The sequence below is a fragment of the Aulonocara stuartgranti genome (assembly GCF_965226115.1).
Source record: "Aulonocara stuartgranti genome assembly, chromosome: 14".
Lineage (NCBI taxonomy): Eukaryota > Metazoa > Chordata > Actinopteri > Cichliformes > Cichlidae > Aulonocara > Aulonocara stuartgranti.
Genome location: NC_138950.1, coordinates 17,916,687 through 17,930,169, shown reverse-complemented (window position 1 = coordinate 17,930,169; position 13,483 = coordinate 17,916,687). Strand labels below are relative to the sequence as shown.

Sequence of the window (13,483 nt, the reverse complement as noted above, 5' to 3'; positions counted from 1 at the left end):
AAGACAGCCATAGCCAAGAACAGCAATACAAAAGCCTTTGGGACACATTTGTAATATATAACATGTTAACGTGAATTATAGTTTTTCCCCATATCATCTTTATATTTATATTTATATTTTTTTGTATTGCTTATATCCTTATAACCTCTGCAATAACATTTGCAGTTATATCTCATATTTTATATTATAGCAATATGCTTTTCTATTCTTTTAAAACGTAAGAGATTAGGTATAGACGCCAGGTAACTGGGATAACTCTGAAGCGGTTATTGCGTAAAATATGTGCCTTTCATTAAATAGATTCATAGATTGGTCCAGATTTGGACACCCCCTACAATAGCTTTATTCTGAAGGATTTCAACCGGAAGTTGTCCTGTTGCTGCGGGCAACAATGTGATAGCTTAATGCTAAAGTCGTGCAGCTGGGTTTCTTGTTTGGGATTGTGTTAAGCCTTGCGCTTTTGATATATTCTTTTGATCATTAGGTGTGAGTTTCTTCCAAAAAATATTGGAGACTATTTCTTCCACAGCCGTACAAATATGAGCTAAACTCAAGTTAATATCTGTGTTTGCTGCTGCCGATTCAACCTCGGTAGCTACTACGCTACCAGCTCAAAAAGATCATCATGAAATCCACATATAGCGAGCATAACGGGCATAATTGGCTTAACGTTGGTAAAGCCTCTTTTAACTTCTGAATGATATTATGGCCCTACAAACGATTGTCTTATATGAAATAAAACCGATACATTCAGATGAAGGTGAGTTGCTACTATCCTATTTTCATTAATTTCTAATGCAACTAGAACCTGTCATGGAACAATCATGTCCTAGTTCCACAAGAATGTGATTATGGCTTGGGTCATTCACTGACTACTTTGTTTAAATTAAATATCCTGTGTGCAAATTGTGATGTTCATATGCAGATCAATACATTATACTTATACGTAAGCCTGTGGTATTGGAACCAAAGCACAACATTTTTCTGTCATTTACAGGTTGTATGCGACTCTCTGTTACACTGATGGGGGTCCGAGACCAGCCACTGGATTTCTTGATTCAAACTTAAGTTATTCTCCTGAAATAAACTGCAAAGGAAATATTAGTTGCCATGCGGATCAGTTTCTGTCAGGGCTTGTTAACTATTGCCATCATCCTCAACCTCCTCATTCTCTATTATGTGTCCCGAGCCCAGCAGCAAATGATGGAGAAGAGGAAAGAACTTGGCAGGGGCACAAGAAGGGCTGCCCTACCAGCCTCTGGTCTCGGAGGGTTACTTGCAGGAGCTGGAGGTGAGCCTGGAGTGGTTGGAGTGGAGGGACACAGTCGAGGCCCACGTGTAACTGTTCTACTTCGGGAATTTGAACATTTTGAAAACTATGTTGGGGATGTGGCTAATTCCTTCCTTCACCAGAGGCCAGAGCTTCCATTCCTGGCTGTAGCTGACACATCACCGTACCCTCCACTGGTGCTTCCGGAGGGTGCTCGGCTTCTTATCCTCTCCCCCAGCCCAGACCAACCACCACAAGCTCACAGGCCTGAGTTTCATGTGCAAACAGAGTTTGTGCTGCTAGTGCCTGATGGAGTGGAGCTGGAGCAACCAAGGGCTATTGAGAGGTTAATTAGAGAGTTGGAAGGAGAGGGTGGAGGGCCTGTGAGGTTAGTAGCTGCACCCGTATTGGCTCGATCTGCTGTGCAGTGTCTCCACTTGCGGGTGAACCTCAGAGAGTGGACAGCTATCTATTCAACAGCTGCATCAGGGAGCAGTGGGAGTGTATGTACAGCTTTACAGGGAGATGCAGTCGTACTCATTCGGACTGAGGATCTTTTTAACCTCTCTGTCCCTCTTGGAAGGCCTCTCTTCTCTTCACTCTTCATCCAGACTTCTTTGAGAGGCTGGAAGGTCAAACTCCTGGAAGGCCCCTGTTTCTCTGCAAACCATCGGCCTCTCTTCAGCTCTGCTCACAACCAGTGGAAGGCTGACACTCGACTAAAGGAGGCCACGGGGAAGCTAATGAGGAGCTTCGGTCTGAAGCGTCTTCTGCTGCCTGATGGGAGGGAACAGTGGTACGGCTGCAGCAAAGAGACACCACGCTGCTTTGGCACTGTGCAGGATGACACTCCAGACTATCTTTATCTGGACCGCTGGACACCTCCCTGCTGTCTGCGAGCACTCAGGGAAACCACCAAGTATGTCGTCAATATCTTGGAGCGCTCAGGTGTGCGCTACTGGCTAGAGGGAGGTACTCTGTTGGGCGCCGTACGCCATCAAGATATCATCCCATGGGACTATGATGTAGACCTTGGTATCTATCTGGAGGATGTACCCAACTGCGATCATTTAAAGAACCTGGACTCGGGCTCTCTGGTGGATGCTAATGGCTATGTGTGGGAGCGTGCGGTGGAAGGAGACTTTTACAGGGTCCAGTACAGTGAGGCTAACCACCTGCACGTTGACCTGTGGCCGTTCTATCCACGTAATGGCGTCATGACCAAAGATACGTGGACTGAACATAAACAAGATGTCGAGTTCCCAGAACACTTCCTGCAGCCACTGGTACCCATGCCTTTTGCTGGCATCACTGCCTATGGCCCTAACAACCACAGAGCCTTTTTGGAACTTAAATTTGGAGAGGGGGCGATTGAGAACCCCCAGTATCCCAACCCTGCAAAAAAGAGACTGGACAGAAGCAAATTATGAGTCATACCGGAGGGCTACAGACCCATTTAGGTTTACATACATACAAAGAAAATCTTGCCTCAAATAATTGTCTGTGAAAGATAATGGAAAGTAAAGCCTTTTACACACGTGCACTGCAGCCCTGAATGCTTTGAGACATTACCAAACTGAGATTCACGTGAGAGCACAAATGTCCGACATTCTTATCTGACCGTAAATGGTCGAGTACCTCTTGTCTGTGTGACATCCACATCTAATCATCTCAACATTTTCTGGAGGTCATGTGTGAAAAAAAGATTTAATATGGTGCCAAAACGACTGCATTTACTGTTACCTTCACCACATGTGTATCAGAAGACTGTGTATTGCATGCTTAGATTGTTCTTCCTGTGGTTCGGATGTAAAGTCTAATGTTGAACACACGTTATTTATTTGCCTGAGCGGTAGCGTTTTGTTTGAAAGGCACACTTGAAAAGTTTAAATCCATACACTAGTGTACTGACATAAGGCTGTGGTGTGTATGTGTTGTACAGAAACATTGAACTACTACTGCTGTAATAAAAAAAAAATTAAAAAAAAAAGGTAGATAATTGAAAAAAAAAACGATTTTTTAAAAACTAAAATGTATTTTATCTTAAGCAGGATTTAAGGTATTATACAGACGTATGTGTGTTAAATAAGTGGCTTTAGCCTAACAGGTATTTTATGATTTTTGAACTCTGTTGCCTTGTTTTGCACGTCTCAGTTTATGAGTGAATGTTAGTTTGTGGTAGAGCCAGCTGGTAACTGCAGCTGAGCAGACTTCCATCTAATGAAATGAGAAGCACACCTGTGTTATTCATGCTGTTATGGACGATTGCTCTACCATGCCTTAGAATTCAAGTAAATAATTACATATTTATAAATATTATGAAAAGGAAATTCAGTATTCTACTCAGTTCCCCTGGTTGCCACATGATTCCTGTAGTTTTTCCTGTATCTAATGTACTAGGGTGTCAAATGATTTCATGTACTTCTACAATAAAAGAATAAGTTTCATGTATTTTGTAAATAGCTGTTACCACTAGATGGCGCAACGCAACTAATTAACGCCAAGTGCTGTTGTTGTGACAACCAAAGGGGTGGAGTGTAGGCAGGAATACAACTCTACAGGAACACGGCTCACGTGTTCATCACAAACCCAACGTGTCATGCAAACTAGCATTACAATCAAGCCTCTCCCATGTTGTTGCTCTACATATTGTGTCCCTAGAGGTGTGTTTATATTGTTTTTTTGCTTCTAGTATTCATATATGGCCTGGTTAATGTGCCCAGGCTTATGTATCAGTGGGAGGCTGCATTGCTTTACAGTCTCTAAACATAAAGACAAAGTATTTTGTGTCTTTTCTGATTTGTATTACTGTGTGCTTCTGATTAGTCTCTGCAGTAAGAGTTAAAAACAGGGTTTGTCCACAAAAAGCCACATCCTCTTATTTATATGTATAAAAAAAACCATTTATTGCTGAAAGGTTGCTGACAGTACATTCAGACAATAAGTTATTTTACAACCATAGTCCACTTTAAACAAACAAAACCATGATCAAGCCACATAATGGAAGAGTTCAGGAAGTAATCTTGCACCACAAAAGGAACAGAAAAAAAAAAATAAAGAATTTTCTTATGACATAAGAAATGCTAAGACCTCAAGGTTGCAGTTAAATGATTGTCATGTGAAATTCTGTAAAGCTAATGTAATAAGAAGGCTAAGAAAGCAGGCTTAAAAAATATCTGGTTTTGGATTTAACAGTATTTGCCCAACTCATGTCTATATAAGATGTTAATTAACAATTGATATGGATGCAAAAGATATACTATTGTGCTATATTACTTTCATCCATTTAAAAAGTGTCTAGGTACTTCAATAGCCAAGCGTTTATTAGGGAAGAGGTTCAGTTCCCGGCCAGCCGGACTTGCATTGCTCTCTTGGATACATCACCATACCCCAACCCCAGACAGTATCGATGATCTAACAACTTCTCTCCAGAGCCTTAAAGTCTACCCCACTGATATAAACTTTTTTTTTAAAGAAGCATCTCATAAAATATATTTAAAACTGTAGCTCACACCAAATAGAAGAGACTGATAAATAAAAATATCCAAATCCAACAACTTGCCAAAAGTTGAATCTGGAAAAATAAAGTTTGGAATTACTAGCATTTACAAAATTAAATACTACAAATGTCTTTGGAGCTTAAAGAAATAAATTTACAAATGCCTACCAGAAATTCTTGGTTGGGTGGAGGCCACCCGGCTATTACTCCACATTTACACCCATGATAGCCAAGACAGATTATGAGATTCTCCCTTTACCAAAGTTATTTAGGTGTGTACACCTCTCATTCTCATAAAATAGAGACATCCTTGTAGTGTAAGGAAGTTAGTTGCTCATATATGACATATAACATCAAACAGTCACTGTTGCATAGTGTGTGTTAAACCACTTGTACCTGCACAAGAGCAAAGCGGACCAAAGAGTGTGACTAGAATTCTGTTGCAGAGTCTATTTAACTTTTGGTCCTGGAGTATTTTAAGGCGCACGCAGAGGAAAGTCTTGTAGCCAAAGTCAAAACCTGAGGATGTGTTGGTGATCGCAGCATTTTTCTCCACATGCGCCCATTTTATTACATATTGCAGGTCCATGAGCAAAGAGGCCTTCATTCAACTTTGGGTGATTACTGAGGACGTGTTTTCATTTGGTGTGTTTCAGAAGACGAACTGAGGCTCTAGGACAGATTTATTGCCTTTTCATCCCCTCACTGTGAGAAGGTCATTTCACATAATAACCGTAAACACACTAAAAGACTAACAGATGCTTCCACCAAAACAAATTTAAAAAAAAAAAAAAAAAAAAAAAAAAAACACAAAATAAACACACGAAAAAAAAAAAAAAAAAAAAAACCCTGCTACTTCCATGCAGAGTATAAAGAATGCACTTAAACTCAAATACGAAGTACTTGCAGTTTAAAACATCACTGGATGAATTCTGCATGAAAGTAGCCAAAACATGTTTAAAGTTGACAACTTCCAATAATTACACAGTGGGTGCAGTGAACAGTATGGAGGTCCTCTACTTATAAAGTCAGAGGCTTTCTCCGTTGTCCCGTGGAGTGTTTGCCGGTAATTTACTAAGACGCAGGTTCAATAATACAAATGAAATGGGGCAAAACGTTAGTGACAGACCAGTGCATTCATGTAACTTAAGCTCCGCCTATTACGTGTTGAAGTTCATTGGTCCAGCTTTTGTGGGTGGATGCACTGGTCACATGACAAACTTACTCACCAATCAGATTTTTTACTCTCTAGTAACACACACACACACACACACACACACACACACACACACACACACACACACACACACACACGACCAATCGAGTGCAACATCAGACTGGAGTTAAAGCAGCCAGTCTAGTGTACAATACAATCTCACCCACAATGAAAAATTTAAAAAAAAAAATCTTGAAAAGGTCGCTAAATGCGCCCCATGTGTGTTTTCAGCTACCCCTCCAGAAAAGTGTTGAAGTCAGAGACATTGTCTAGTCTTTCTCTATACTCTTTTCTTCAGAGCAGACAACGGAAATGAGGGGCTTGATGCTCAGTTTTCTTTTTCTCCCCCCACAATATCAAACAAGTATCAGAACTGAGCCAGGAGTCCTTGAAAATGTCATCAGTCACATTACATACTTGACTCTTTTTCACCAGACCCTGATTTCTGAGCATCGCTTCGTTTACTAATGAGCGGCGAGCTCTCGGGGGCGGCCTCCAGCCGGACCTCGCTCAGCTCTGCTCCGTTTCGTTTGGCATCTCTGTCCACAAAGAACTGCAAGATCCCCGCGCCGAAAGCGTCACCCTCCACATTGAGCACCGTGCAGGTACGATCGCTGAAGGAAGACAAAACAGATGGCACGCCATTTTAATGTCAGGGTATTTACAGCCAGCTGTGTGCCCTACATTATTGTAAATCTAGGGCATCACGGTCAACATCGTCCAAAGTTTGTATACTCACACAAGCCAGTCAACAGCCAGGATAAGAGAGATGTCGCTGGTGGGGAGTCCTATTGCCTCCAGGATAATAGCTAAAGTCAGAACACCGCCTGCAGGAATTCCCGCTGCTCCAACGCTGGATGCTGTAGCTGTAACACTAAAGTACAAAAAGCATGGACAGTAGCAGTTAGACACAAATCTATTGTCATGATTATAAAAGCCACTGAAATCACCTCTATTATTAGGCAACTGTTTGATAAGTAAGCCAGTGGTACAATTGATTTAGTATTACATGTCACTGTCTAACTAAAGGTGTGTTTTGGTGGCTTTGGGGACTTACAGGATGGTAATGACTTGGATGAAGTTAAGGGAAACGTGGTTCAGCTGTGCAATGAAAACTGCGGCCACGCACTGAAAGAGAGCCGCACCGTCCATGTTGACCGTCGCTCCAATGGGCAGGATGAAGCGGCTGATGTGCTTGGATACGCCGTTCTTTTCCTCCACGCACTTCATCATGAGAGGTAGCGTGGCAGAGCTAAGAAGCAAGAAACGATGGCCGTGAGCGTGCAGAAAGGATGTAGAGATACACTGTTGCTTTAGAAGACAGAAATCTAAGTCATTCAGTATTTAACAACCTGAGAGTCACGTTTATTACCTGGAGCTTGTTCCAAAGGCTGTGGCTAGAGCCGTGAATATCCCCCAGAGGAAGGTGTAAGGGTTCTTCCTTGTAATGATGAAGTAGATGCCTGGCAACACAAGTGCTCCATGGATAGCATGTCCAATGAGGCAGCAGGCTATATATTTTCCCAAACTGGCAAACAGGCTTGCAACATCTTCCATTTCCACAATCTTCCCAGCTACAAGGAACATGATACCGATTGGGGCATACCTGCAAGGGAAGAGACAAGACAGTGATGTAGTTTAAGTTTCTGATACAGAGCACACTTAAAGATAAAAAAACAACAACAATATTCCTCGCGTATCTGTCCATTAAATACACAACTCCAGCCAGAAATGTAGCAAAACTTTTTAAATAGTTTGTCTTGGTGTACTGCATCCATAAAAATAACTAGCAAAGATATTGTTGAGTGCTCTAATGTTAGGAGAGACTGGGATCTTGTCGACACTGCGAATCAAGCCTTTAATAAAGCCATAATGTTATGCAACTGCACATGCACAGTAGTTGCAGGATGCAGACGCTTCTATTCATTCAAATAGCAGGTTTAAAACAGCAGCGTGGTCCTCTTTAAAAAACACTTTGCTGTAATTGAATATTTTGCTCTTCACACGTGAACATTTTCTGTTCTTTTATTCCTTCCCCAACCCAAAAAGCATCCAGGTGTCCTTACCACATGATCCAGGACACCAGCACCATGGTGGCCTCGTTGAAGGCGTTAAAGAACTTGATCAGGATCTCTCCTTCCTCTCCCAGCTTCCGCAAAGCCACCCCAAACACGATGGCAAACACTACGAGACCAAGAATATTCATGCCATCCTGGTCTGTTCCAAAAGGCACCTGAAAAGCACACATGTTAAAAACAAAACACTGAGTAAGAAAACACATTTATTCAGCCCTCAGTTTAAGAATACAGTCAGGGAGTTTGAGTGTATTTATAGTTCATTTTCCAGCCAGTCACTCTGCTCACATTCTCCACCGTGATATTGGCGATTCCGTTTGTGCCATTCTTTTTCATCAGCTTATAGGAGGTCGTATACTGTACAGGAGGCAAGAAATTGCTAGTTTAGTAGACTAATTAGCACATAATCAGCTTATCGTCATAGCTCTGTTACACAATTCAGTGGAATGACTATGTTAAAAAGAAAAACCCACAACAACCCAAAAAATTCAAATCCAATACTTACAGACTGAAAAGCAGCAGACACAAGGTTGGAGGGAAAGATGTTTCTGTGGATAAAAAAATACAACACATTCAAATCCTTGTGCTCAGTGTGAAGTGGATTACTAGCTGTGATAGAGAGCAGAGAAATGACAGGTTTGGGAACTAAAGTGCAGAAAACAGGTTTGGTTGTTTGGGTTTGTTCTCAAAATACATTTTACTTATTTTTTAAAAAAAAGCACAGAATAGTAACACTGAGTAATGTCACATGTGCTGCTTGGAAATTTAATTTAAAAACTACAGGCTGACCTGCTTTGACTCATTACTGAGTTTCAGCTAACTATAGAGCAATACTGCTACTGATCCTGTGACATTGAAAGCACAAATGCTATCTCTTCAAATGATCAGTGACAGCTCAAACAGAGAGGAGTCCAAGGCTCGCCATGTAAAAAAACAGCTCAGAGAATTTAACTGTTAATCTCGGTTTTTTCCCCCCCGTGTTGCTGTGACCTTATCCATCACCTGCTAACGAGTGCATGCATACACACTGGCTTCCACAGAGTAGGTACAGCTGTGTATTAAATTTCCCAAGAACACACGAAAAACCCAAAGTGCACCCGTTACCCCTGTGCTCAGCTGTCTGCAACAGATCTAGAGTAATAAGGCATTAACTCCTCAACCGCTTTCCGGTCATTCAGTCCCTTCCATTGGCGCTGCAGTGCTTCAAGCTTAAGGATCATGTGACTGCATGACGTGGCAGAACTAGAAAACCGGCTGCGTCACAAACAGCCGTGAAAGGGGACTAAACGACTGCTAAGCTTTCACACCATTTGGATATTCAAATGGATTGGCATAGTCTGAGTGTAGTAAGATGACGAGAGGAAAGAGGCTTAAGTATTTAATGTTTCATCAGCACAAAAGTGATCAGCATAATAATCTGTGTGTAGAATCTAAAGAGAATCCAGACTTCAAGCATTGTTAGAATTCACATGCCATCACATCCTTGTATAGTATTAATGGGAGGCAGGACTCCTGACTATAGGTACACGTACACTACATTTGCACAGAGATGGCAATCCCGAGTACAAGCGTGGCTCACTCGTACACTTCCACTTCCTTGTTCTCCGCTGTGTTTACTTATTCTTGGCACAGGTACAAACCGCAGCGCTAATTAAATTTAAAACAAAAAGAACACAATGTTTCGTTTTTTCCGCCTTATCCTACTCAAGTCTACATGTGGATGCCATGCTCCTTCGAAACTGTTCACTCTGAGGTGAACTTGCGACTTGAATGTAAATAAACTTGATTTTATTGTTTAACTGGAATGTTGGTATGAAAACAATGGGCCATCACATGCCTATTAGGCGGGTGGGTCTCCTACGTCAAACGGACAATTGTTTGTGCTCAGATCTTCTGACGTCTTGACACCATCCTGTTACACCATCCCTCAGCTGCTTTGGGAAAATGGTACACGTTTAGTATCAAACCCAACAACAGAAACTTCGGGCACTTAATAAGGTGGACAAACGGATGAAACACTTAAGCTGAAAAATAGATTATGGTTCTAAAGAATGGGAATGAATCCCAGCATCTCAAAGGCCTGTTGAGCTCCTGACAGCTAAGGACAGGATGACAAAGATAGAAGATCTTCATATAACTAAGTTTACTAAGAAAAAACAAAAACATGTTCTAGCTTCGCGGAATCACCCACAGGTTTTGTAGGTCAAAAGGGGAAAAAAAAAAAATGCAACTGATAAGATATGTCAACAAGGATGTGTAGGAGTGGTGTGTGTGGGTGGTGTGTTGTCTTTTTTTCCCCTGCTCTGTTTCGTATGAGTGTGCGTCTGCAAACAATGACCAGGCCATTATTGCACTTTAATGAACAGCTCTTCAGTCAGTTCCACCCAGTAAGTTCCACGCTGCCTTTGTTGTCAAAGGTAACCAGGACACCGGCTGACCAGGCTCACGCTAATGAGAGGCACGAGTCTTCTATTGGGATAATGTGCGTGCATGTGGAACGGTGGCATGTGTCCAATACAAGACAAACATTACCCTTGTTTCATATTTATCATCTCTTGTCTTTGCCTCCCACCCCACGTTATGTAACGTGCCAATTAACGTCAGGTAAAAATGTTAATCTCCATCAGGGCACAAGGACTGTTTTATGGATGTGTTGCCAAGGGTAAGTCACGATGCAAGGGGTGGGTGGCGAGTGGAATATTCTGGTTTTCATAGCGCACAAGTCCGTGATTCACCGAGCGCCAGACTGAGCAAACCATGAACAGACCAGTCAAACTAACCAGGAATAATGATGCAATAGTTGCAAGCATTATTAAGACTGGATGTAAACAGACTCTTACAGGTGTTTTAAGACTGTCTGTGTTCCATCTCGTCTACTTGAGGCAAACCAAATAAGCTTAACGTGATTCGTGGTTCAGATTACAGATCCAAACAGTAAACCCAAAGTCTTCTTGTTTACACTCTAAACATGTTTTTAACCTCTGTGGTGGGAAACACTGACACTGTACTTTATTTCAGACTATGCTGTTGCATCATGCTGTGTAGTTATGTCTTTAGAATAAAAAAAAAACATTCCAAAAAATAGAAAAACTAAGCTTCACTGAATTGCTGTTGACATGTAAGAAAAGCCCTCACCCCCCAATTAGTGTTAGACCAAAACACAGCAGGTACAGGGGAAGCGTGCACAGTGGACCAACATCAATAGGAACATGTAATAGTTATTTAGATGACGTGGAACATTTCCTTCTGACGCAGTTGTTTGTGTACAATGGTCATAGATGCTTCCGGGTGTCCCCTCTCCCACACCATAGAGGTGACACATGCTTCATGAATGCCCTGTGAACATGACGCATTGATTTAAAAAATAAAAATATCGGGCGGGTGGGGGCGCATGGGCACCTACAGACGGAAGTCATTTTTACTTAACAAGTTCAACAAGTTTAAACGGCATTGCGCCATGTTCCGTGTTATGTGTTTCAAAGTAAACTTTGACAAAAGTTGCGAACAGAAAAGTGTCTGAACCACAGTTGCGATTAGGGACAAGTTTCACGCACGTCTTCTGATTCCACGTGTAAACGTCACACTGGACAAGACGTGGAATATTACCAAATAAGTCAGTGTATGGGTTTAGTGGTCCTGGAAAAAAACAAAACACTAACACAAAATAAAATCTTTTCATTTTTTTATAAAGCGCCCGAGAAGGGACAACAGGACTGTGCCGGGGAGTTAACCCTCAGCGAGGACACAGCTGATGCAACCGTTTGTTGGCATTACAGCACTGCATTGTCCGGCTGTAGTGGACAACTAAGAACACATGTGCCCGATCTGGTTCTTACAAGTACTGCTACACGTACAACAGGTTACTCTGTGTAACTTGGCTACTATTATTAGATCTTTGGAGCGTCCTACACGCGTCATTACATACAGGCCTAATTACATGTGAAGGTTTAACGACTTTTTTGAGAGTATGTAGACCGACTGTGTGTGAGCAAGAGTTAAGGTTTCGCTTACCTTATCAAATCTAAGAAGGAGTCTATAATTTCTTTATGCGCAGGCACGTCTTCTTCCAAGTAGGCCGGCTTGTTGACGGACACAGACCCCGGCGATATGATGAAAGCCATCACGACCCCAATCGAGGACGCAATCAAGGTGGTGATCAGGAAAAAGAGCATAGCCAAGCCGCCGAGTTTGCCCAGGGCTTTGGGGTCGATGCTGGCCGCTCCGGACACCAGGCTGCAGACCACCAGAGGAATGATGATCATCTTCAGCAACCGGATGAGAATCTCACCTGGGAAGCCGATGTAAATCACCTGGGTTCTCGTTAGTGTTACATTACGCACACCAAGTCCAATAAAAACACCAACGATAACCCCGGCCACGGTGAGAATCACCAGCAGGTTGGCCTTGACGATCCTCAGCACGCGCTGAGACAACGTCTCCGGGGTGCTCTTCTTGGGGCTGTCCAGCCCGTTGGGCATGGGCTCGTCGAGGTGAGCCTCACCGTTGGATTCCTTGCTGCTCTCTATCATGTCTACCGTCGAGGCCATGACGCGCGTTTAAACTTCCCCTAAAACTTAACGAAGGAAAACGTGTCTGAAAACTAGCAGCAACGTGGCAGGAGACCTTTCTAAAATTAAGGCAACTGCATACAAATTTCCTCCTGCGATTAGTGAATGTCGCTTGAGGACCGCGTGGGTTCTTATCTACCGGGAAGCATTCCACGCCCACCTCTTAGTAATCTGGGCGTGTCTAACCAAGGCTGCAACATTCATTATAAAAAAAACAGCGTTTTTGGACGGAAACGTATTAAAAAAAATGTCGCTGATGTAACAGCAACGCCTTTTATGCTTGATGTCTTCACTACCCTGAAACAAGAGGCGATCGTTGCGTCACGCATTGTTAAAAGCAAGACAGCATAAAAATTTCCCCTAACCACCTGAACTGAAAGTTACAACCGCGTGCAAAAGACGTTGAAAAGTCTTTGAAAAGTGTCCAACTTTTATCAAATAAATAAAAAAAGGTCGAAATTAACTTTATAATGGGTTTCTTAATTAAAGGTGTGGTACACTCAAAATGATGCAGTGCTACAGGAATATTTGCCAGCTCTAATCTCTTCCTAGATTACTACCTTTCATCAGTTAAACAACTAGATCACATGAGTTGACGAGAGGTACAGGGTGTGGAGCCTGCTACTGCATTCATCAAGTCACACATCAACAAAGAAAATGTTCTTGCTTTTTTATATTGACGTAGATTTTGGCATGTTTTAACAGGGACATGTTCCATGACATTAATAAAAGAAAGAAAGAATATGGTAAGGGCCTCATGAATGAGCCTCTGGCTGGATGATTGGGAAAAAAACAAGTGTTTCTGTAAGGAGACGTTTTAGACCTTTTACCTTTTAAAAAAGGGAAAGTTGGTTA

At 42.1% G+C, this 13,483-nt stretch overlaps 2 protein-coding genes across 2 annotated transcripts; one reads left to right on the top strand and one right to left on the bottom strand.

Moving 5' to 3' along the window:
• The first annotated feature begins 196 nt into the window (after nucleotides 1-196).
• fkrp (fukutin related protein) lies at nucleotides 197-3,721 on the top strand. The gene is made up of 2 exons (XM_082504039.1): nucleotides 197-760; nucleotides 998-3,721. The coding sequence occupies exon 2, from the start codon at nucleotides 1,111-1,113 to the stop codon at nucleotides 2,698-2,700; it is 1,590 nt and encodes a 529-aa protein (XP_082360165.1). The 5' UTR covers nucleotides 197-760; nucleotides 998-1,110; the 3' UTR covers nucleotides 2,701-3,721.
• Nucleotides 3,722-6,067: 2,346 nt separating this feature from the next.
• Nucleotides 6,068-12,779, bottom strand: slc1a5 (solute carrier family 1 member 5). Its single transcript, XM_082503021.1, has 8 exons — nucleotides 12,072-12,779; nucleotides 8,566-8,608; nucleotides 8,349-8,417; nucleotides 8,052-8,218; nucleotides 7,358-7,591; nucleotides 7,043-7,237; nucleotides 6,725-6,859; nucleotides 6,068-6,599 (listed from the first exon to the last, which is right to left on the bottom strand). The coding sequence occupies exons 1-8, from the start codon at nucleotides 12,605-12,607 to the stop codon at nucleotides 6,395-6,397; spliced, it is 1,584 nt and encodes a 527-aa protein (XP_082359147.1). The 5' UTR covers nucleotides 12,608-12,779; the 3' UTR covers nucleotides 6,068-6,394.
• Nucleotides 12,780-13,483: the final 704 nt, after the last annotated feature.